A 24,370-nucleotide genomic window follows, 5' to 3' on the forward strand; every position below is an offset into this window, starting at 1 on the left:
GTTTATTAGGTTAATGTTCAAATCACTTTCAGAGAAATACCTGGCTTCTTGAGTGTTATTTACACTGTCTAGGATCAAATTATGTGGTGTGATCATTTTTTTTTCCTGAAGCTCCTGAGCTATCAGATTTGAATTACAATGCCAAGAAAGAAAGGATAGTCCTCTGTAACATAATCTGTCTCAGCTTTGCTTTCTTCAACTCTCAAAACTCACCCTTGAGCTCTCATTACTAGCTACAGTATAACACTTCTATCTCATTTTAGGTTTTACGAGAGGCGAAGGAGAAAGAAGCGGTAAGGACCGCCAGTGAGGTTACCATGGAAACAGACAAGAAAACTCATTATGGGCTACTCTTTGATGAATTTCAAGGCCTTTCACATCTAGAAGCTCTGGAGATGCTTTCCCGAGAAAGTGAAATAAAGGTAATTCCAAACCTAATCCCAAGTGGAAAAAGACTTCGAGTGAAAGAATGCTGCATATTTTCTTTTCTCTTTGAAATACATTTCATTGAGATATGAAATGTATTTTAGATGGAGGCTTGAGAGACTCTTCTGGAAACACTACTCTAAAACACTAAGACTAATGTTTAATTGAACTAGTGGCTAAAAATAGAATGAGTCAAGTATTATTTCTTAATATTTAAACAGAAAAGGACCGTAACAAAGAGGTCTTAGTAGCATGTCTGTTATTTTTTTTCACCTTCGTCTTTTTTTATTATTATTTTTTATTTCTTTGGCTTAAGCTACCAAGAAATCTGTTGACTTAAACTGCCAATTTCTTTGCAGTTACTTCGTACCTTTTAATTGATTCAAGATTATTTTATCTTTTTCTAATTTTTAAGCCATTATTAAACTCTAATAATTTCCAAACATCTCTGGCTTATATTATTTTAGAAAGTACAAATTCTACCTACATTTCTATAACTAGTCTCTTGTGTTAAGGTTCTTAAGGAATAGCTTCCTAGCTGCTGAGCTCATTATTTTGACTTCAATTTGATCTGTAATCGCTTCTCCATTTGAGAATGTTTTTCTTGTTTTTTTCATACATCCACAACTTTTTTATTATTGTCTTATATTCATTTAGGTGAAATCTGTCCTTAATTCTCTGAGTGGAGAAGAATTAGAGACTCTAAAACTTGAATTACAGCAACTCAAAGAAACATTTTCCCTAGCAGAGTTTTGTGATGAAGAGGAAGAAGAGAAAAAAGGTAATATGAAAATTTAGCATCTGAGTAGAGAGGAAATATAGTGTTCTTATGCAGTGCATGGTGTTTAGTAAATTTGCTCTTTATTTTCTTTTTTTGTCAATGAGAATTTCTGTGCAAAGTTCTCTGTAGCTTTGCTCTTGACTAGACATTGTCAGGGGCAGTTGGCCTTATGCCCATGTCCTCTCAACTCCTCTAGGCCAAACTCTTTGTAGCTTCTCCAAGTCTAATCTTAAGATTCACATCTCTACCTATTTTTGCAGTTATAGAACTACTCTTGTCAAATTCTTGCCTCAGTTTGGTCATCTTTATAAGCTTTTATATCCCCGGATACTTTACCTGTGCTTGTCTGACTCTGATGACCCCTGCCTCCATCTTGAATTGAGCCATGCAGGGTAGTACTTACCCAAAACTTCATTTTCACAAGTTCTTTTATCCTACAATCTTAGAAAATGTAAATGGAGAGCTATTTTTTAAAATTATCAGGAAATGAAGTAGCTTATATATACAGAATAACTTCTGGGCAACTAAATCTTAAGTTCTGAGACTTGTTTTAACATCTTGGCTGGAAATATTTCTAAGATACTAACTGAATTTTTTAAAAGGTAGAATTTAATGAATACAGTTTTGCTTTTTCTTGATAAATGATCAGTTACAAACATTAAAAATAAGTGGAAAAGTTCCTTCAGTTTCCATCAAGATACAGGACTAATCACCCATGTGGTAGATTAAATCAATAGTCAACAAAGTGTGGTGTGCAGACCCTTTGAGTTTGTCAAAACACTACAAAATAATACCAAGATATTATTTACTTAAAATTTTTTAAAAATATATTCTTTACTGTTTGACATTGTATCATTTTCATTTAACCTTGTCCTTGATGAAGCAGTAAAAATTACTTATTTTATATCTTGAGCCTTGAACATACATTGTTTAAATGTACTGTGTAATGCATACTGAAGTAAGATGGTTGTCTCAGGGAAAAGCATCTATATAGTTTGAGTTTTTTATTCTTACCTTTTTATGGGACACCATTTTCACTTTAAGGATAATATTCAGAATAGGATATTTGCATACTTTTTTTTTTTTTTTTTTTGCAGTTTTTGGCCGGGGCTGGGCTTGAACCCACAACCTCCGGCATATGGGGCTGGCGCCCTACTCCTTTGAGCCACAGGTGCCGCCTGGTATACATTTTTTTAAAAATAAAGGAAGTGAGTTTTTAACTTCATGGAAAGCAATTAACTGGATTTGTGACTTATGATACAAATTAAAGCTAAATGAAAGTTAGAATTTGTAAAACATATTTGCTACTGTGGTAAGTAAGCCTGATAGCTTCCCAGTGCTTACAGACTCTTCTAATGAAATCAGTGGTGGTAGGAACAAATATGATTTTTGATGTTTTACAGTGAAATTTGTCAGCATTTCGGAGGTCTGCATAACTCAAGAGAACCAATATTTTCCAAATGACTAGTACATGATGTTATCAAATCATGCACAAGTAAAAGTTAGACTAATGGATTTTAATTTAATGTAATTCAGTACAAAATTTTATGATAGTGTAATTCATTGCAACTAAACATTAAAAAATGACCACTTTTTGAATTTTGGCATAGTATTAAACAATATTCACAATTATCCAAAAAGGCTATTAAAATACTTTGTCACTTTCCAACTATGTATTTTTGTAAGGCTGGATTTTCTTCATGTACTTAAGACAACATATCACAAGAGATGAATATAAAAGCAGATAAGAAAATTTGTCTATTTCCTATTATGCTAGATATTAAAGAGATTTAACAAAGATAGAAAATAGTGGCACTGTTCTCACTAAAATTTTTATAGAAAATACAGGTATTTTTTCTCAAAAGTATGTTATATTAATAGACAGTGGTTTCTAAATAAATACTTTAAACATTTTTAAAATTTTCAAATATTTATCATATTTTATACGTATATATGTAACTCATGTATATGTACACACATGCACACACATAGAGGGTGCCAAAAATACGTGTACACATTTTAAGCAGAAAAGCTGTCTTATTCATACCTATCGAATGGTGATTCATTTGATTAATGCCATCCTTTGAGGGAACTTCATACTACATATTGCTATTATAATTCAATTCAACTTCAAAAAGTAATACATAGATAACACCTCTTAAAATATGTGTACATTTTTTGGTACCTCTGGTGTATAAAACTTATATTCTAAAAGCTCTTTGGAGTTCTCAAATAGTTTTAAGAGTATGAATAGGTTCTGAGACTCAAATATCTAAGAACTGGTAGATTAAATTATCTTAAAGTACAATGCTTTTAAAAATGTCTCTGATTGCTTTTTAGAATTATTTCCTTCTGTGCATTTATCTGTCCATCTTTGACTTTTCTTCACTATCAGTGAACTTGTTTCTGATATCCCCTGAATCACTTCTGTTTTTCTATTCCTGATCTGCTGTAGATGGGAAACCAGATAACTAGTATTCATTCGGGTTGTCTATTAAAGCAAAAAGCTCTGAGTGAGGGTGTTAGGGTCCTTCCAGGAGAGAAAAGTATCAATTTGAATGTGTGGATGCTGCATAGATAGCAATTTCTTCTTTTTTTTTTTTCTATTGGTGTTTTGCATTATGTCCTAAGAAGTCAGAATGGCTGATTGTGTAACATCTTGCTAAATGACATCTTATTCTATGTGAAGGTACTGGTCCTGATTAGAAAATGGCTCTTAAATGTTTACATTTTTAAAGCTGTCGGAGAAGGTAGCACAGCATGGTGAAAAAAAGAATGGATTTTGGAGTTAGACTTGGATTCAAAATCAAGATCTGCCATTTACTAAGCCATATGACCCTGTGTAGTTACTTAACACTAAGCTTCTGTTTCCTTATCTGTAAGAATGGTGTGCCAATTCCTTTCAGGTTGTTGTAGAACTAAATGAAATATTGAATGTGTGGCACATAGTAAATACTCAACAAATGCTGGCTATTATTATTTTCATTATTAGAAAGGCAGACGTAAATAGATAAAATTCCACATTTTAAAAGTTTCACTTAGGAGGAAACCTAGAAATTAATTTTGACTTCCTTAAGTTGCCCTGTTCTTCTAAGGAAGTCCTGGTATGACAGTCCCATTATTTATGAACTTAATTTATTTGTACATAGTGCCGTTAAGAGTATTTGTTCAATTTACTTAACATTTGGTTTTTCATATTAATAGCAGTTAAAAGTCCCAATCTTTAAATATTATTTAGGAGACTAAGGATTTTTCTAAACACATGGATTTGTGTCTTTGATACTTTTTTTCTCCTACATGTTCAGCAGAGATCAGAACTTTGAAAAGATAGCACTGAATTTACCCCAGCCCTTTTTCAGTAGTTTTGGTTGAAAATACAACCTGACTTTGGTGTTTAAATACATCTTAATTAAGATGTTTTAAAAATAGCAGTGGTAGCAGAGGAGAGAGAAAACCCATCTTCAGTTTCCATCAGCATCCTCAGACTTTGCCCCTTTTATACACTTGATGCCTTACCTCAGAAGGAGTCTTCCTGCTTGTGGAATCCTTCCAGTGCACTAGCCCTATCTCCTTTCCATCTTTACATACTTTTATTCTAATACAACTACTTTTTATACTCCTTTCTGTGGAAAGTATATGACAGTGATTGCCAGACATTTCTGATAATGATCCTTAGCAGTAAAAGTTTTTTGAGTACTCACACATGATGTATGGATATTTGAACAATTATAAATTATATACATGTGCTAACATAAAAGCATATTATTTACATTTTAAAATATACTCTGCAATATAATTTCTAATAGACTGAGATAAATACAAATAAAAGGTACATTATTTTTTTCCTGCACTCCGTTGGATAATTTTTGTAACCCATTTGTGTACATGCATCCCTTTATGGATTCAGATTCAACCCTTGTGCCCAAGTAACTTTTTTTTTTTCTGAGACAGAGTCTTACTCTGTTGCTCAGGCTGGTGCATGAGCAACAGAGTGCCAGGCATTAGCCTAGCTCATAGCAACCTCAGATTCCTGGATTCAAGCAGTGCTCCTGCCTCAGCCTCCCAAGTAGCTGGGATTAAAAGAGGTGGGGATCTTGCTTTTGCTCAGGCTGGTCTCAAACTTCTGAGCTCAAGTGATCCTTGGGTTTCGACCTCCCAGAATGCTAGGAAAATAAGCATAAATCACTGTGCCTGGCTCTTAGATCTTATTTGGGAAAACGATCTAAAAGTCAAGTTTTATATTTCAGATTGTAGGATATTATTAGGAATTGTTTAGATGAGTTATGTTGGTCAGAGTTGTATCAGTGAGTGAGATCAGCTTTTCTAAAACCCTATTATATAATACCTGAGATCACTAAACCATTTTTGTCTTAAACAAAAAGGATATGGATATAGAGAGAAGAGCCAAAATACACTTATTTTTTCTTGGGGATATTGGGAGGGATACCAAGCATGAAGCAGGAATAATTTGCCTTTGCAAGCCATGGACTGGTGAATTAAGAAATATTTGTAGAGATTGTACATATTTGAAGGTTTCTATGTACAGGAATTTTCCTGGATTCCATGTTACAAAGGAGCCTTGGATTGGGCCTCAAAGGAGGAAATGGGTAGGATTTAGATGAATGGAGAGGGAAAGGGAACATTTCCTGACATTAGTTTGGATGTGTTAATTGTTTTGTGAACTTGACTTAATCATTTGCTTGTATGTTTCTCAAGTATTTTGGAAGTTCTATGTTCCCTATCGTCTCTTACCAGGGTAACTCTTTACAGCTTCTTTATCATCCTTTCAGCATGATAGGAATTCCTTTTCCTTTTCTTTTCTTTTCTTTCTATCCATGATTATCTCTTATTTGGATTCTAGATTATTGTCATAGCCTTCTGCCTCCTTTCTTGTTCCCTTTCTAATTCATTCTCCACCCAGAAGCCAAAATGATCTTTTTAAAATTTAAATTTGATCATGTCTATCTTGGCTTGAAAACATTCAGTGGCTCTTTACTCCCATAAAGTTTGAATTACTCAGTATGGTTTATAAGGCCCTTTATGATCTGGACCTTATCTTTCTAGCTTCAATTCACCCGTTTCTCCGCCCTTACCTCAGACATTCTCAACCATGTTGAATGTCTTGCCACGCTTTCGTCTACCTCTGGTTCCTTAAACAATTTTTCTCTACCAGAAACTTCCCATTCTTCTGGTTAACTTGTACTCATCTTTCATGTTCCAACTTAATTCTGCTTCTTAGAAGCACATGCGCAGTACCGGCTTAGTAGTCTGCCATCATTGCTTGTCCATTCATACTCTGCGATGCACTGCAAAAAGTGTAGGATTTGGACTAGGAGTAGAAGGGCCAAGGTTTGTCTCTGTCTTTGCTATGAGATCTTGGGGTGGTCACTTAACATCTTCAGAGTCTCATTTTTTCATCTCTGAACTGGGATAATGACACTTTTCTCACACATTCAAGCAGTTATTGATATAATATACACAAATGGGTTCTGAAAGCACCATGCTCATGTAAATTATTGTTGTTATTGTTCTTACTGCTCCTGTGCTCCTACTGCAGCTCCTGTACTCTTTCTCCCTGCCCTCTTCCTTGTGGTCCTCAGCAGTCTTTCTTGAGTGTTTTATATGAGACTTGGTTTTTTAGGGGATGAAGATTTTACCAAAGAGATAACAGAGCTGTTTTCCCAGCTGCATGTCTCCTCCAAACCAGAGAAACTTGCCAAGGTAAGTTATTATATTTTGGTGATATCCATTTCTTTACTTGTAAGAATTTAGTGGAATTAGAGCATAAGACTGTAAATTCTTGGCAGTGGTCACCTAAAAATCAAGGGTGTATTCTTAGTATACCCAGAAGGGGTTCTATACCTTCTACTTGCCTCCTGCTCCCTTAGCTTAGTGTGTTGAAGCCACATCTGCTCTCTAGCACTTGTTCCATCCTCACCTGTTTTCATTTGGAATGCTTTGCATGTCTAAAAACTTACTTTAGGCCACAGTGTTGGTAAAGTTGGCAGTGCTGACCAACCTCATGATATCAGTGGGCAACTCTGAGTCTTAGAGGTCTGAATGGTCCAGAGATGTGGCCCTTGCCCATGTGAATTGGAGGTTGTCATTTCTTATAGCCACCTGACTCAAATAATGATCACTTAGCATTTGGAAATGAGGGAGTACTATGGCCAAGGCCTTCATCTTTGGTGGTGACTTTTGAATTATCTTCACACATCTGGAACCTGGAGGAACTTTACTCAAAGTGGGTTGGGAAGTCCATTTCCAGAGTAATACCAACGTAACACACATGTCAATACCTGTGTATGGGACAGTATTCACTGGGCCATGGACTATTTTCTGTCTCTTCACCAGCATCTCCCAATCTTGAGAAACATTTCAGGACCATTAGCAGCAGATGCACGTTGCTTCTTGGCTGACAGCTGTTGTACAGTCAGCCCAGTCCCCATACCCCAGGACAAGGAACATGATGCTTCGTGTGTTATCCACTCTTCAGTCTTAGCAAAAATGCTACATTCTCTAAGAAAGCTTATCAAATCACCCCAGGCAGTGTATCTCCCTTATGTCAAATGCAGCCTTTCACTATAGCACTTTCCATCTTGTATCATAGTGTTTTTGTTTTGGAAATGATATCAAATTTAGAAAAAGTTGCAAGAATAGTATAAACAACCTTCATATACCTTTTATACAAACTAAAGGTTGTTAACTTCATTTATTTAATCATTTGTGCTTGCTAATATGTTCTCTCTCTCCACCCCACATAATCACTTATATACATGTATCATTATTTTTGTAATCATTTAAGAGTAACTTCATAGCTCTTTACTCCTGAATATTTCAATGTATATCTCCTAAGGATAATGATATTCCCTTACATAACCATACTATGGTTATCAATTTCAGTAAATTTAACATTGATATCATATTTTTTGTTTAATCTATTGTCCATATTCCAGTGTTGTCAATTGACCCAATAATGTCCTTCATGTCAAATTTTTTTCATTTGACACTGGAGCCAGCACATAATCATGAATTGTATTTTTAGTCTCCTTTAATATCTAATAGTTTCTCAGCCTTTCTTTGTTTTTTTATGACATTGACATTTTTGGAAATTATAAGCTCCCTCTGCTCCTTTAGAAAAACAGAGCATTCCTCATTTGGGGGTTTTATATGATGGTTTCTCACAGTTAAGGTCAGATTAAACATTCCTGGACAGAATATAAATGATGGGGTATCTTGCCCAGGATATCACATCTAAAGGCACATAATATCCATCTGCCCCTTGCTGTAGTAATGTAGTGTCTGATTTCTCACTTTGGAGTTAGGATTTATTTTCCTGTGCTACTAATAAACTTTTGACCTGTACCATAAAAGCAATCTGCAAAAACAATTTATAATTTTATTTTCTGCTCCTCTAATTTAATTTTTGAATATATAGGATATATATAATATATATTATATAATACTCTCTAAAAGTCAAACTCTACAAAAAATGTACTTGGAGAAGTGTTAGTCTCTTTCAGTGTCCTTCTAATGCATTCTCCTCTCTCCTTTTAGCTTTTTCACTTTGTTTTCTGGCTTATCCTTCTGTGTTTCTTTTTGTAAAGATAAGCAGTTGTATTTCCTTATCTTTTTCTCACACAAAAGTTAACATATTTGTTCTTTAGCACTTTTTTCCCTCAACCTTGTGCATGTGTATTTTCATAAATTTATTACAGTTTTGGCTCGGCGCCTGTGGCTCAAGCGGCTAAGGCGCCAGCCACATACACCTAAGGTGGCGGGTTCGAATCCCCAGCCCGGGCCCGCCAAATAACAATGATGGCTGCAACCAAAAAATGGCCAGGTGCTGTGGCGGGCGCCTGTAGTCCCAGCTACTTGGGAGGCTGAGGCAGGAGACTCGCTTGAGCCCAGGAGTTGGAGGTTGCTGTGAGCATGATGCCATGACACTCTACCCAGGGGGATAGCTTGAGGCTCCATCTCAAAACAAAACAAAACAAAAATTTATTACAGTTTTAAAAAACATTTGTATCTTACCTCCTGTTCGAAATCTTAGATTTCTTCAAGGCAGAATCTATGCATAATTTGTCCTTAAAATCCTAATTCTATTACTTTTTACTTCCTATGTGGCCTTGAGCAAGTTGTTTAACCTTTTTGTGCCTCAACTTCTCTTTCTTTGGGATGGGAGTAATGTAGGATTTCTGTAAGAATTAAATGTATTCATACACATAAAGCTCTTAGAAAGTACCTGGCTCATAGTCAATAAATGCTCACTGTTGATGTCTTCACAGAAATTACCTTGATGTCCTATATATTTAGGTGTTCAGTAAACCTTTATTAGGTAGCTAGGTAACTTGTTAGGTGCTATTAAAAAGATAGAGTTTCCATGCCTAAAGGAGATTATGAAATAAATATGTTTAAAAGACCAGTAGCTCCTTATCTGTCTGGTAGTTCTAGTGATTCTCTGAAAGCAGTCTTTTTATTTAAATTTCAGGCATTAAGACTTATTATGTAGAATAGTTAAGGAGCAAAGCCTTAACTATCAATTCCCTAAGAGTTTATGTAGGAGGCTGTGATGTAGGAGAAAGAACACTGAAGTGAGATTGTGGAAATAAGATTTTTATTCTGACACATGTGGTATGATCTTGGGTAAATCCCATTCCTTATTATCTTTCAGGCCTTATTATTTTTCAAATCAAAAAAATAAGTAGTTATAGAAGCTAAGCTCTCTTAAAGGTACCTTTTAATGTCCAAGTCTCCAGGTCTCACTAATGCGCCGTTCCAGATTGAACAATGGGGGCAGGAGACTAGGAAAGGATAATAAATTACCTTGAGCTGGCAATATGGTTCATGATGATTTCACTTTGGATAGGCACTATGCCTAGTAAAATAACTCCTTCAAATATATTAAATTTACTATATTAGTTTTTTTCTTTTATGTGGCTATATCACTCTTTTTTTCTTTCTTTCTTTTGCATTTTTTGCTGGGGCCTGGCTTGAACCCGCCACCCCCGATATATGGGACTGGCGCCCTACTCCTTGAGTCACAGGCCCTCCCTCTCATTTTTTTTTTCCATTTTAATCTCAGATAAGTTAATCCTTAGTTTTTCTCTCATTTTGTCTCTTCAAAGAAATTGCCAAGAATTTAACATACGGTTTGGATTATTAGTCACTTATTAGGATTTTTTTTTAAAGACAGTTTTACTTTGTCACCCTCTATAGAGTGCTATGACTTTATACCTCACAGTAATCTCAAACTCTTGGGCTCAAGCAATCAATCCTCTTACCTCAGCCTCCCGAGTAGCTGAGACCACAGATACCTGCCACAACACCCAGCTTTTTTTTTTTTTTTTTTTGAGATAGGGTGGGGGTAGGGGAGGTGCTCACTTTTGCTCAGGCTGGTTTTGGACTCCTACGTTCAAGCAGTCTGCCTACTGCGGTGTCCCAGAGAGCTAGGATTACAGGTGTGAGCCACCGCACCCAGCCTCCCTGTAAGGATTCTTCCCAACCTCATCTCTTAATATTCTCTCCAATAAATCTCACTATTCCAATATCATTTATCATGCTTCCCCATCCTTTATATTTTTTCCCATACTGGCCTTTGTTCTGTTCCTCAAATACACTAAGCTGATTTCCCTGTACTTAAAACTCCCTTTGTGTAGATGTTTATATGGCCAACTCCTTGTTATCTTTCAGATTTCAGCTCAAATCTCACCCTTCAGAGACCATTTCTGTCTACCCAAACTCTAGCCACCTTCTACCCACTCAGCCCATATTCTCTGTTACCCCGTTTTATTTTCTTCACACATGCATTTGTTTGTTACTTCTCTTTCTTCACTAGCATAGAGAAGATCAGATTCTGACCTTTTCTATGTCTTGACAGTAGATGACACATCTGTAATAAATGAATGAATTTTTCTTTTATTTTGAGCCGAGGTCTTGTCCCATCACCCAGGCTGAAGTACAGTGATTGATCATAGTTCACTAAACCCTCAAACTCCTGGGCTTTAGGCAATCCTTCTATCTTAGCCTCCTAAGTAGCTATGACAGCAAGCATATACCACCACGCCTGGCTATGTTTTAAAGTTGTTCATAGGGATGAAGTCTGGCTGTGTTGCCCAGGCTGGTCATAAATTCCTGGTCTCAAGCAGTCCTCTTCCTGTGGCCTCCCACAGTGTTGGGATTATAGGCATGAACCACTACATCGACTAGTGAATGAACAAATAAATGCCTTTACCCTGTACTCTGATCTTACTAGATATTTAAGTATTTTGCTCAACACACTTTGTGTTTTTCTGGTTCCCATCTTTATTTAGTTCATTCTTACTGGTTCTTTGAATTTGGAAGGTTAATGCTTAAGAAGTAATGAGAAGATACAGATCAGAGCCAGATTGTTCCTAAAAGTTTTTGAGAGATTGTATAGGGAAAAGAACCCAGAAATGAATGTCTTGGAACACAGGTTCTGTGTTTAGCTCATCTGTATTGTAGCCTTGGGTGTAGCAGCAAGTAGTAATACTTAAAGGGCCAAGTCCGATTACTATATCTGTAATAAAAACTGATTTCCTTAATTTGAGACTGTTAAGAACTTCTCTGGATTTCTAATACTTTGTTACTAAGTTCAAGTAGATGCCTTCATTTATAGCAATAAATATTTCTTGAAAAGCCAGGATTCTCTTATGAAAGACAGAAACTCAAATCAGACTTGCTTAAGTAAAGAGAAGAACTGAGTAGCTCAAGAAACTAGAAAAACAGTGGGCAGGACTCACTCCACATATGGGTCTCTAGGAACTATCCTTCTCCATCTCTTGGCTCCACTTTCTTTTGTTTTGGCTTCATTCTTAGGGAAGCTTTTTTTTCCATGACAACTCTCAGTTTAGGATGGCTTTTTTTTTTTGGTTGAATAACTTCTATAGAAAGACTGCTTCCTTTTCCTAATAAATTTACCGGATGTCCAGGGCTGATGCTAATTGACCAGACTTTGGTCACTTTTCTATACATGAACTAATTACTATGTGAACAGGGAGATTAATATTCTTAGTGGCTATACTTGAATCATGTGCCAATCCTTGGAATCAGAGGATTGAAACAGCTCTACACAAATCACATGAACTAAGAAGAGTCTAGAATCTACTGCCAAAAGAAAGATAGGGATGCTGGCCTGGTAAAAACAGTAGATGTTCTACAGTGTACCAGACGCTGGTGTGCAAAGCCAAATGAGACACTCTCTAATTAAATTCCTATCATATGGAGTTTAGTTAGAAAATAGAGATACAGTTAATCCAGTATGTTTTGATAAGTACTAAATTCAAGAAGTGGCCAATAAATTTGGTAAGTACTAAATTAAAAGTGTAAGCAACGAGGTTAAAGAAGTAGGTAGAATCTATGCCATGTAGTTATATCACGAGAAAGAGTGTGATCTAGTTGATGAGGGGCCATTGAAGGAAACAAGAATAGTCAGCTCTGGGCTTGAGATAGATAACTAACTGGCAGCATTATGGAAGATGGATTTAAGATGAACCAGATCAGAAACAGGGAAACAGTCATAATGTGGACCTAAACTCACATGATGGTAGTAGGGAGGTACCGCCTGGTAGGAGGGGAAAGAAGAGAAAGAAGGGGGTACAGATTGGAGAAATTATCTTGGGTAAGATCAGACCATCTTGGTGATTGATTAGGTAGGAAAAAAATTCTAAGATGGCTCTTACATTTTGTCTCAGGTGACTGGTATATGATAACACTTCTAAAACTTTGGGAAGTAAAAGAGGATGAAATCTTTGGGGGTGGGAAGAGAAGGATGACAAGTTCAGATTTTATGTGCAGTGCATGTAGAATATCATAGCACATATGTCCAGTAAGCATTTGGGATAAATTGTTTTTAGAAGCGATCAGGGCTAGAAACTAGGATCTAGGAGTTAGCAGCAGGTCAGGGATAGTTAAAAATGACTGGAATAGGTTGGATAAAGGTTCTAAAGGGGAGAGGTGTAGAGTGAGTGAAGTCAGGAGTCAGGACTGGAAATTCATATAATACTGATGTTTAAGGGATTGGCTGAGTAAGATCAGACATGCAAGAGATTGAGGAAGAATGATCATGAAGATAGGGGAAGAACCAGAAGAGAGTGGTATTACAAAGCCAAAGAAAACTAGAAACAACACAAAGATTCATTGTCAGGAAGATGGATCAGTCGCAGTATATACTGACATGCATTGTTTAATGATGGGCATGTATTCTGAGAAATGCATCATTAGGTGATTTTATCATTATTAAAACATCATAGAGTGTACTTACATAAACCTAGATGGTATAGCCTACTACACACCTAGGATATAAATACAGGCTACAAACCTGTACATGATATGACTGTACTGAACTCTGTAAGTATTTGTGAATCTAAACATATCTAAATGTAGAAAAGGTACAGTAAAAATATGGTATTATAATCGTAGGGGGTCACTTTTATATATGTGGTCCATTGTTGACTAAGACATTGTAGGGTGCATGGCTGTTTATAAAATGAAATACTACACAGCAGTCAATAAGAATGAACTATTAATACATCTAATAACAACATAAATCTAACAGGCATTATGTTGTGCGTAAAAAGCTAGACACAAATTAGAGTGAACTTATGGTTCCATTTGTATGCATTTTAAGAAAAGGTAAGATTAATTTATAGTGAGCAGTAGAGTGCTTGTCTTTGGGCAAGAGAAAGGGGACATGGTTTGAGCTATATTGACTAGGAAAGGGCATGAAGGGGCCTTATGGAAGGGAAGGTAATGGTCTATACGAGGGCTGTCCCAAAAGTATCCAGCCTTGTACTGCGAAAAAAACTATTAACATGGCAATGATGTTGGTGAGCTAAATTGAATTGTTGCTGGACAATAATCTTTTTCTTATTTAGGCAAGAAATACTGCCCACGAATGGATCAGAAAATCTCTGACTAAGCCATTAGCAGAGAAAGGAGAAGAAAAACAGTCGGAAGCAGAAAATAATGAACGAGTCAATGAAAATTCAGTAGAGGTAGGCAAAGCAACTAAGTTGTTTTTCTTTTTTTAATTTCAAAATATTAAGGGGGTATAAATGTTTTTAGTTACATGGATCGCTTTTGTAATACCTAAATTACAGGCTTTTAATTTCGAGATGTGGGCGTCACAACCAGGGACCCAGGCTCCTTCTATTATATTGCACTGCTGCTCATAATTTCAACCTTGTGATCCATGATTGCAGCATCTTAAATCCAGACTTTAAGATTAAAGGAGTGAAGAAAAAAGAGAAAGGGTGTTGCATGTATGCTGTGTCATGGGGAAGGTTCCTAGAAGCTGTTACCAGGCACTTTTTATCTAAACCCCAAAGTTAGTCACATGGCATATCTGACCTTAGGGGAGCCTTTATTTTTGTAGTTGTGAGAGCAGCTGCATGGAAGAAAACAATGCTTATTGAAGGGCAGCTATTTGTTTTTCCTATTTTCAAAATATTCATCCTTCAGTGTGAGAGAAGCAAGCTGGTATTTCCACTGGAAGAAAAAAAGAAAACATGTTTTATTATGCTTTGTTTTGTTTTTCTACCCAGGATATCCATGCATTTGCAATCCGGAGCCTAGCAGAACTGACTGCCTGCTCAATTGAATTGTTCCACAAAACAGCAGCCTTGTTGCTACATGGCAGGAAGCAGGAAGTGATGGCCATAGAAAGGAGCCAAACTCTTTCTCAGTGAGTGTATGAGTAGCCCTTTAAGTAATATAACATGTTGAAAGAGTTATCTCAGCTTATTTCTAAGGTTTTAGAAATTTGCCTTTCAACAGGAAGGATACCATTCACATTGTACCCATTCACATATTAGAAGTTTGTTCATTTTTCTTTTCCTTGAGCCATACGTCTGTATTATTAACTTAACCTTTCGATTAACCAGCTTATGCTTTAAAAATTATTTCCTCATAGATTGTTAGTTTTAATAGGAATGGGATTTGGTATGAGTAAAAGTAGAAAACAGTTCTAAGAATCTCAAATCTTTGTAATGGTTATTAGTTCCTGAGTGCTAATTGTATGCCAGGCACTGTGCTAAGGAATTTACATGTGTCATTTCTAATTTTTTTTAACAATGTTAAAGGTGAGTTATTTCGTCCAACTTTAATAATGAGGAAACACAGACAAGAGAAGTTTAAGTAATATGCCCAGATTTTGTGGCTAGGGATTTAGACCTAGGTCTGATGAAGTCACAAACTTACCCTTTTTCCTTACCTTATTACTGATTTTGAACAAAAATATTGACAAATAGTAGAATGTAGGTAATGACAGAAGGGAAAAATAACAGTCAAGTAGTTTTAGCAAATCTCTTTATTGAAATAAGGGGAATTTGTATTGGGAAAACAAAAGTGTGTGAGAGTGTGTTAGGAGTGGGAGGAGCTGTTGATGTGCTCAGGACCTCCTCTTCACTGTGGCATTACTGCCCTGCAGCATCCCAGAGAGGGGAGCCTAGTTTTGTCTTCTTGAACACATTTAAGGATGAGACACTCATAACCCCAAAGCCACCTGTTCTGCGGAAAAGTGGCTATTCCTGCTGTTTTCAGTGCTTTTCGAGTTGTGGCTCATTCCCTCACAGAATTCAGGTCTTTACTCAAATGCTGATTTTTCAGAGAGGCCTTTTTTCCCCTTATCTAATTTGTTATCCTTCTTCGTTTTCTTAGTTCATATCACCACCTAGTGCTTATGTGTGTATTTGAATATGTGTATATATTTATATGTGCATATTTGTGTGTGTGTGTGTACTTATAGTCTTCCCCTAATTTAGCATGTAAGTTAGAATTCATGAAAATTTGGACTTTGCTTATTCACCTATATGTCCCCAGTGCTTCAAACAGTGGCTGATAGAAGACTTTAAGTAAACATTTGCTGAATGAAGGCATACATGTTTCATTTATATTTCTGAATGGAATGTAGGATCTTTTAAGTACTATGCTGTCACCTTAAAATGTATTTTAATTATTTCTTTTGATTTAACTTGGAAGTATAGTACTTTCTAGATGATTTTACAGAAAAGTATTTTTCTAAGGACTGAACTTCCTTTTCCTGCTGCATGAATGCCTACTTAAATGGGTCCCCAGATATTAATACGTTAGGTAGCTGATTTAGGCAGACCGTAAGTCTCCCTTACCCACAGAGGATTCATTCCAGGTTCCCAGTAGATATTTGAAACTATATAATACTGAACCTGGTTGCCATCAATCAGAACACATTTCTGTTCATGTTTTTCACTCACAAATTTAGTGCCTTTTACATCTTAACTAAGCACTTATCAGACACTGTGACTATAACTTTTGTAGTTTGTAGTACAATGAAAAAATAGCATGAATTTCTTTTTTCCTTATTCACAGTTTCATGGATAGAATAGTCATTCTTACTGTAGATCTTACTGTAGATCTTAGCAACCTCAGAATATTTTTAAGAAAGCACTTTATGGCTTCTCTTTGGCAAGTTCAAATTGTCAACATCACTGCTTTTGAGCTGTCTTAGTCTGTTTGATGTTGCTGTAACAGAATATCTGAGGCTAGGTAATTTTTAAAGAAAAGATGTTTATTTGGCTCATGATCTGGTGACTGGAAACTCCAAGAGCATGGCATAGAATCTGTTTGGCTTCAGGTGGGGACCAGGTGCTGCTTCACAATATGACAGAAGTAGACAGGTGAGTGGGTGTTTGCAAAGAGACATGCACTAGAGGTGGGCTTGCTAACAACCAACCCTTGTGGCAACTCATACATTTCCATGAGCATAGGACCTCACTCGCTCTCTAGAGATAGCCATTAATCTATGAAGGTAGTGCTTCCATGATCCAGATATTTCCCACTATTCCCCATCTTCCAACACTGTCATACTGGGAATCAAATTTCAACAAGAGTTTTGGAGGGGATATACCCAAACCACACCAGAATCCCTTATTAAGTAACATAAGAGTTACTTGAACGTGTGTGCTATGATACCATGATAGTCAGTCTGGTAACTGAGATGGCTACTAAGTTACTAATGAGTAAGTAGTGCATTCAGTGTGGACATGCTCAAAATAGGGATAATTCATGCCCTATGTATGACTATGTGAGATTTCATCATGCTACTGAGAATGGTGTGAAAATGTAAAACTTTTATGAATTATTTCTTAAATTTTCTATTGAAAATTTTCAGATTGCAGTTGACCACAGGTAACTGAAACTGCGGAAAGAGCAACTGTGGATAAGGGGGGACTATTGTATTACTCCCTTTAAAAGCTTTCTTCTTTTACATTTATTATAGTAATAGGAATGATTGGTTTTCTTTTGATACTTTATATAACTTATAAAAAGGAGAGAACTTTCCTGACTTAGTTTTCTTTCCTAGGATGACAGTTATGTTGTGTAAAGAGTTATCCTTTCTGTCTAAAGAGTTCACCACCTGTCTAACAACAGCTGGGGTAAGAATTCATGCTTCTTAATGGACTAATGTCTGTTTTGGTGCTTTTTAGCAGCTTGATTTTTTTTATAATAGCAGTTTATATACCATAAAATTTACCTATTTCAGTTGTTCAGTTCCCTAATGGCAAAGGATGTTGAGCATCCTTTCATGTAATTCTTGTCCATTTGTATAGCTTCTTTGGAGAAACCTCTATTCAAGTACTTTGCCTATTTTTTGAATTGGATTATTGTTTTATTAATGACTTACAGGAATTCTTTGTACCTTCTAGGTACAAATCTGTTTCAGATACAAGATGTACACAAATTTCCTCCCAGTCTATGAGTTGTCATCTCACTTTCTTGGTGGTACATAAGTTTTAAAATAATGACAAGATATATCTTGTCAATATTCTCTTTTATCACTTGTGCTTTTGATGCTGCTTTATCTAAGAAATCATTCCCTGCCCCCAAATCATGATTTTCTCCTGTGTTTTTGTCTGAAGTTTGTTTTAGTTCTTACATTTATGTCTGTGATCTTTTTTGAGTTAAATTTAGGGCTATGGTGTAAGGTAGGGGTGCCTGCCACAACGGCTGGCTATTTTTTATTGCAGTTTGGTTGGGGCTGGCGCCCTACTCACTGAGCCATAGGCGCCGCCCATTAAAGTTTACTTTATGAGGTCCAGCTTTATTCTTTTGCATGTGTTTATCTAGTTGTCCCAGCACCATTTGTTGAAAAGACTGCTTTTTCCTCATCACATTGTTTTGGTCCCTTTGTAAAAAATCAGTTGACCATAGATACAGGTTTATTTCTAGACTCCTATTTCTAATCTATTGATCTGTATGTTTGTCCTTATGCCAATACCATATTGTCTTGACTACTGTAGTTTTGTAAGTGGTTTTGAATCAAGAAGTGATTACTTGAACTTAGTTCTTATTTTCAAGATTTTTTTACTATTTTGGGCCCTGTGCATTTTTACATGAATTTTAGGATTAGCTTATCTATGTTTTAACAGATTTTTACAGCTCATTTTTATTCTCTTTTTATGAAGTCTCCGGTTTTCTTTAGGCTGCCCTGTGGGACCTATAATGGAAATGTAGACCTTGATAAAATTAAACTTCCAAATTTTGATGCTAGTTTTAAGGAGCTGCTGCTAACTTAGATTATTAGACTGTGGTAATATGTCTTTGCTGGACAGTTAAGGAGCTGTAAAGTGTGTTTTTCTTTTTTTAATTAGAGTTGTAAAAATTTAGAGAAAGTGTGTCAACTATGGAAGATGATTGAGAAACCAGTAATGAGTTAGGATAAAATCCAGGGAATTTTAAATAGGCAATGAGAATTACTTTATAGTAAGTATATCAGTGTCAGTGTGACAGCACAGTTACTGTGGGTTCTTAAATTTATTTTAATTAGGACCCTGGCCCAAGTTTATTTTTAAAAATTTGAGTGTAGACTTAGTGCCTGTAGCTCAGTGATTAGGGTGCTGCCCACATATACTGAGGCTGGCAGGTTCAAACCCAGCCTGAGCCTAAACAACAATGACAACTGCAATAGCAAAAAAAATAGCCCCACATTGTGGGTGCCTGTAGTCCTAGCTACTTGGGAGGCTGAGACAAGAGAATTACTTAAGCTCAATAGTTTGAGGTTGCTGTGAGCTGTGATGCCATGACACTCTACCTGGGGTGAAATAGTGAGACTCTGTCTTAAAAAAAAAAAATTGAGTTTATATTTTTTTTTTTTTTGCAGTTTTTGGGTGGGGCTGGGTTTGAACCCTCCACCTCCAGCATATGGGGCTGACGCCCTACTCCTTTGAGCCACAGATGCTGCCCTAGATTATTTTTATTTTTATTTTAATAATGTTTTTGAGACAGAGTGTCACTATGTCACCCTTGGTAGAGTGCTGTGGCATCACAGCTCACTGTAACCTCAAACTCTTGGGCTTAAACAATTCTCTTGCCTCAACCTCCCAAGTAACTGGACTATAGGCACCTGCCAAAACGCCCAGCTATTTTTTGTTGGAGCTGCCTGGGTCCGGTTTGGGTCCTGTTACCCTTGGTGTATGTGGCTGGCGCTGAGCCTTGAGTTTTTTGTTGCAGTTTGGCTGGGGCTGGCGCCCTACCCACTAAGCCATAGGTGCTGCCCATTAAAGTTTACTTTATGAGGTCAAATCTTTTTTTTTTTTTTTTTTATTAAATCATAGCTGTGTACATTAATACTGTCCTAGGGTACAGTGTGCTGTTTTTATATACAATTTGAAATATTTTCATAAATCTGGTTAACATAGCCTTCATGGCATTTTCTTAGTTATTGTGTTAAGACATTTATATTCTTGGCTCGGTGCCTATAGCTCAACCGGCTAAGGCGCCAGCCATGTACACCTAAGGTGGCGGGTTTGAATCCGCAGCCCAGACCCGCCAAACAACAATGACGGCTGCAACCAAAAAATAGCCGGGCGTTGTGGCAGGCGCCTGTGGTCCCAGCTACTTGGGAGGCGGAGGCAGGAGACTCGCTTGAGCCCAGGAGTTGGAGGTTGCTGTGAGCTGTAATGCCACGGCACTCTACCCAGGGGGACAGCTTGAGGCTCTGTCTCCAAAAAAAAAAAAAAAAAAAGACATTTATATTCTTCAATTAGAAAAATTCACATGTACCCTTATAAGATGAACCATAGATGTGATCCCACCAATCACCCTCCCTCCACCCATCCTCCCCCTTCCCCTCCTCGCTCCCTTTCCCCATATTCTTTTATAGTTTTTCTTCCATTCTTGAGATACTTTGCTAAGAAGAATATTTTCCAGGTCCATCCATGTAAACATGAAGGAGGTAAAGTCTCCATCCTTCTTTAGGGCTGCATAGTATTCCATGGTGTATATATACCACAATTTATTAATCCATTTGTGGGTCAGTAGGCACTTGAGCTTCTTCCATGACCTAGCAATTATGAATTGGGCTGCAATATATGAGGCCAAATCTTTCCATATGTTCCATAAAGATATTTTAAGCTGGCAAATCAACTACAGGGTACCAAATATGTGGATATTAAATTTGCATTGTTTATTTCCATGAAATAAGACTTTTCTAAAAAACAGCCTGTCCAAAACTATTTTTTGAACACATGTTTCTTATCTTCATATTTTGTTTAAAATGATTATGTTTTGTGATCACATATACTTTTCCCATCCCCCTCTTCCAGAATGGGGATACCTTTTAAAGTTAATAAAAAACTATAAAGCAGTATACTCTCAATATGGATAGCAAGAAAGGTATAAAGAAGGAAGTTTAAAGCATGTAAATTTTACCTTCTAGGGATGGCATTTTGCTCTCAGTCCACATTTGCTGTGCTTATATTTATATGTGGAAGTATATATGTTTCAAAGAGGGGTTATATTCATTTATTGTTTTTAATCTGCTCTGTTCACTTTTGAAGATTTTTTTAATCTTTGTATCCTTTATTCCAGGTCAAAGAAAAGGCAGATATCCTTAACCCATTAATCACTGCAGTATTTCTAGAGGTAAGTCATAATTGTTTTAAGTCTCGGTAATAAGACTCTTATTAATTAACCCTTCTTAAGTCTTTAGCTTTTGGCTTTTTGTTTTGTTTTGTTTTACCAGATAAGTAGTTTAGTCATGTTGCTGCAGATGTGACCAAAATAGTGTATATTTAATGTGCATATCCTGCTCATTAATTACAAAGCATTAAGTTGAAGCTGTAGGATAAAGTAGAGTGGAAGAAACATAGACTGTCATTACTTAGTACTGCCTCTTGCCAGCTTAATGGACAATTCTCAGTAATGAAACACCTTCTAGATACCAACTGGTAAATGTGAAGGGCTAAAATTTCAATTATAAACAAGGAAGCACTCCTTCCTGAAGAAGAGGAGATTTGTAACAAAACAAAACATTTTGTCATTTTCTTGCCAAAAAATCTTGCTTTGTTTTTTCAAAAAGGTACCTGTGTTCCTGTGTTCTCATAATCTTCATTATTCCGTTAGAAGGAGGTATTTGGTTTAAGTCCATGGAAAGAAGGTGTAAGAACATCCTATGATTGATTATATTACTTATGTAATGCTTTCTTGATTATATTTTTTAAGAATTCTATCTTGTAAATTAATTTTGCAAACAGACTTTTGATGATCTGTTTAAAACATCTTTATGTAAGTCTGGGGGAGAAAATATATTTGATACTTAGGTTTTAAATATGAATTGAAAAAAATTTTAACTGCTAGATAGTTCTTTAATTTTAAATTCTTTTAAAATTAACTTGAAGTAAATAATCTTAATTCCTTAACCACATAGTTTTTTTTCAATAGTCAGGGATTATTTGAACAATTTAAAAAAATGTAAGTTTGTGTTGATAAATGGCAGAATGGTATATTTGAAAGAACTTTGCAAACCAGGAGCTTAATCCTTCCCTGAATCTTCCTTGACTTGTAATATGACTGTGGGCCAGGAATTACCTTCTTGACAAACTCATTATTATTTTTATGTCTATAATAACAGTTTTAACTAGATGATATCTGAGATTTCTTCTAGCTTGAAAACTTAGTGTCAAATGTCACCCTAAGAGCAGTGCCTCAGGGTGGCTCAGTGGGTAGAGTGCTGGCCCCATATACTGAGGGTACTGGGTTCAAACCCAGTAGCTGGGCATTGTGGCGGGCACCTGTAGTCCCAACTACTTGGGAGGCTGAGGCAAGAGAATTGCCTAAGCCCAGGCGTTGGAGGTTGCTGTGAGCTGTGTGACCTATGGAATTCTACCAAGGGTGATAAAATGAGACTCTGTCTCTACAAAAAAAAAAAAAACAACAAAAAACAAATGTCACCCTGAGGTTTAAATGGTAATACTTGCCATTGATAAATTCAAAACAGGTAGTATCATTTCATATTGGTTTCTTATTGAGATGGAAGTATATCTAGACTGTGTCATCTTTGAATGCAGGGTTCCCTATTAATATTTGCAAGTAGATATCTTGTGTTCACTGACTGCATTTAGTCCATGGAAGAAGAGCTGTTAAAATGGGTTGGATATCTTATAGATGCAGGATTTATAGCCTTCTGAAAGCCTCTTGCAATAATTGACCGCAATACTACAGCAGAATCTACCCACTCAGTCAAGGAATAAATAAGCTTTGAATGCCAAATTTGAGCAGTTACCAAAGAACAGTTGTCATTTTTGATAGGCAAGTTAAACAAAATGCTGATGTTCTTTTTTGGTGCTATTGTATTAACTTAGGAACTAGATTCTTCTTCTGCCTATAATAGAGTTTACCAAAATGGCCAAGTCTGTGTTTTTATTTGCCAAGCTAAAAATTCAGTGTTAGAGTGCAGAGATTAGTCTGTTCTTTTGTCGTCTTGCACTATATTTTAAGTGACTGTGATTTTTTCTTGTTTTTCCAAACCTAGGCATCAAATAGTGCCTCCTACATCCAGGATGCCTTTCAGTTACTCTTACCTGTACTACAGATCTCTCTCATTGAGAACAAAATGGAATCATCTAGACATGAGCAGCAGAGCCAGAGGCCTTTGTCTGAAGAGTGAAGAATAGAGAGAATCCACTTGGGACTTGTGATAGTCAAGAAGTGCTACTTTCTTCTGGGTACCTACAGAAATAAAGGCATAGAGTTATTTCAGTATATAAAGGTTTAGGAAGGAGAGCGGGTTTAAAGAGAAGGTTTATTGCCTTCACCACTTGGGTGAAGTATTCAGGCCCTCTCACTATTATTCTCAGTTGTTTTAATTAATAAATTATTGGAAAAGAAACTTTTGTACAAAGTCCAATAATGGCTGTAGATAAAGATTAGTGGGACACTCAGGCAAAAATGTTGGTCTTACCTTGAACTGTTACAAACCACTAACAGTTTAGTTATGGATTTAATAGCCCATGGATATAATTAGATGTTGAGCAAGGAGACAATTTACTATTCCAGAATTCATGACATGCTTGGTCTATTAATGTCATATACTTCTTTTGAGAATAAAATTTATGGCTTTAAGAAAACTGGGCATATATAAACTCTGTAATGATTTCATTTATCACATGAATTCTTGAAAACGGGTAGAAGGTTTCTTCTGCTCTTTAAATCTCAGTAGATATTTGGAATTGAGAAGAAACTTGATCCTTGTAGCCACATAAATTAACTATAGCAAAGTGCCCTGTAGCTTCAGATTTCTCCCTCACCCCGGGATAACAAGTTTCAAATTGTAGCTGACCCTCTCAGCTGGATCCAAGACCATGAAGTGCAATTTAGGAAAATGGTGTCATGATTTGCCGATATTCTGAATCTCTCAAGGATGTTTTTCATGCCTACTCTATCTTCAGGATACATTTCTTAAAACAGCCAACTCCAAAGGAGTGTTGAAGCTCTTTTTAGTAATGGGATGTTTGTTATTTGAGTATTGTTGAAGTGGACTGTACACTCCTAAGGAAATGATGTTCATTTATAACAAGATTTAACCTCTAAGATACAATGCATTTTTTCCTTATACTTTTATGTTTGTTTTTATGTATTCTTTGGTATGTTTTAAAATACAACTTTTATCTTCCAGATCTTCTTTTGTTGTCTTCAACAACTTATGAGACTATTAAGATGTCATCTTCCTAAAAGCTATTTTGGTATGCACTTTTAAAGAAAGTTCTACAACTTTGTGGTTTTTAATGATTAAGGTAACTTTTGTGAGCTCTTTCCCTCATCTTCTAAAACCTTTAAAATAAAATGTAATGATTGTGTTAATTTATTTTTTCATTTACTTTTCTAAAC

General features: G+C 36.1%; 1 protein-coding gene across 1 annotated transcript in view; it reads left to right on the forward strand.

The window, feature by feature from the left end:
• Nucleotides 1-24,152, forward strand: part of FAM114A2 (family with sequence similarity 114 member A2) — a 34,677-nt gene extending 10,525 nt beyond the window's left edge. Inside the window, exons 7-14 of the mRNA XM_023515445.1 lie at nucleotides 264-422; nucleotides 1,084-1,207; nucleotides 6,849-6,928; nucleotides 14,104-14,223; nucleotides 14,773-14,912; nucleotides 17,568-17,640; nucleotides 21,074-21,127; nucleotides 23,016-24,152. Of these exons, the coding sequence (XP_023371213.1) occupies nucleotides 264-422; nucleotides 1,084-1,207; nucleotides 6,849-6,928; nucleotides 14,104-14,223; nucleotides 14,773-14,912; nucleotides 17,568-17,640; nucleotides 21,074-21,127; nucleotides 23,016-23,150 (885 nt within the window). The 3' untranslated portion in view covers nucleotides 23,151-24,152. The remainder of the gene's footprint in view (nucleotides 1-263; nucleotides 423-1,083; nucleotides 1,208-6,848; nucleotides 6,929-14,103; nucleotides 14,224-14,772; nucleotides 14,913-17,567; nucleotides 17,641-21,073; nucleotides 21,128-23,015) is intronic.
• The last annotated feature ends 218 nt before the right edge of the window (nucleotides 24,153-24,370 follow it).

The sequence above is a fragment of the Otolemur garnettii genome, unplaced genomic scaffold, assembly GCF_000181295.1.
Source record: "Otolemur garnettii isolate 467f Iridium unplaced genomic scaffold, OtoGar3 scaffold00003, whole genome shotgun sequence".
Lineage (NCBI taxonomy): Eukaryota > Metazoa > Chordata > Mammalia > Primates > Galagidae > Otolemur > Otolemur garnettii.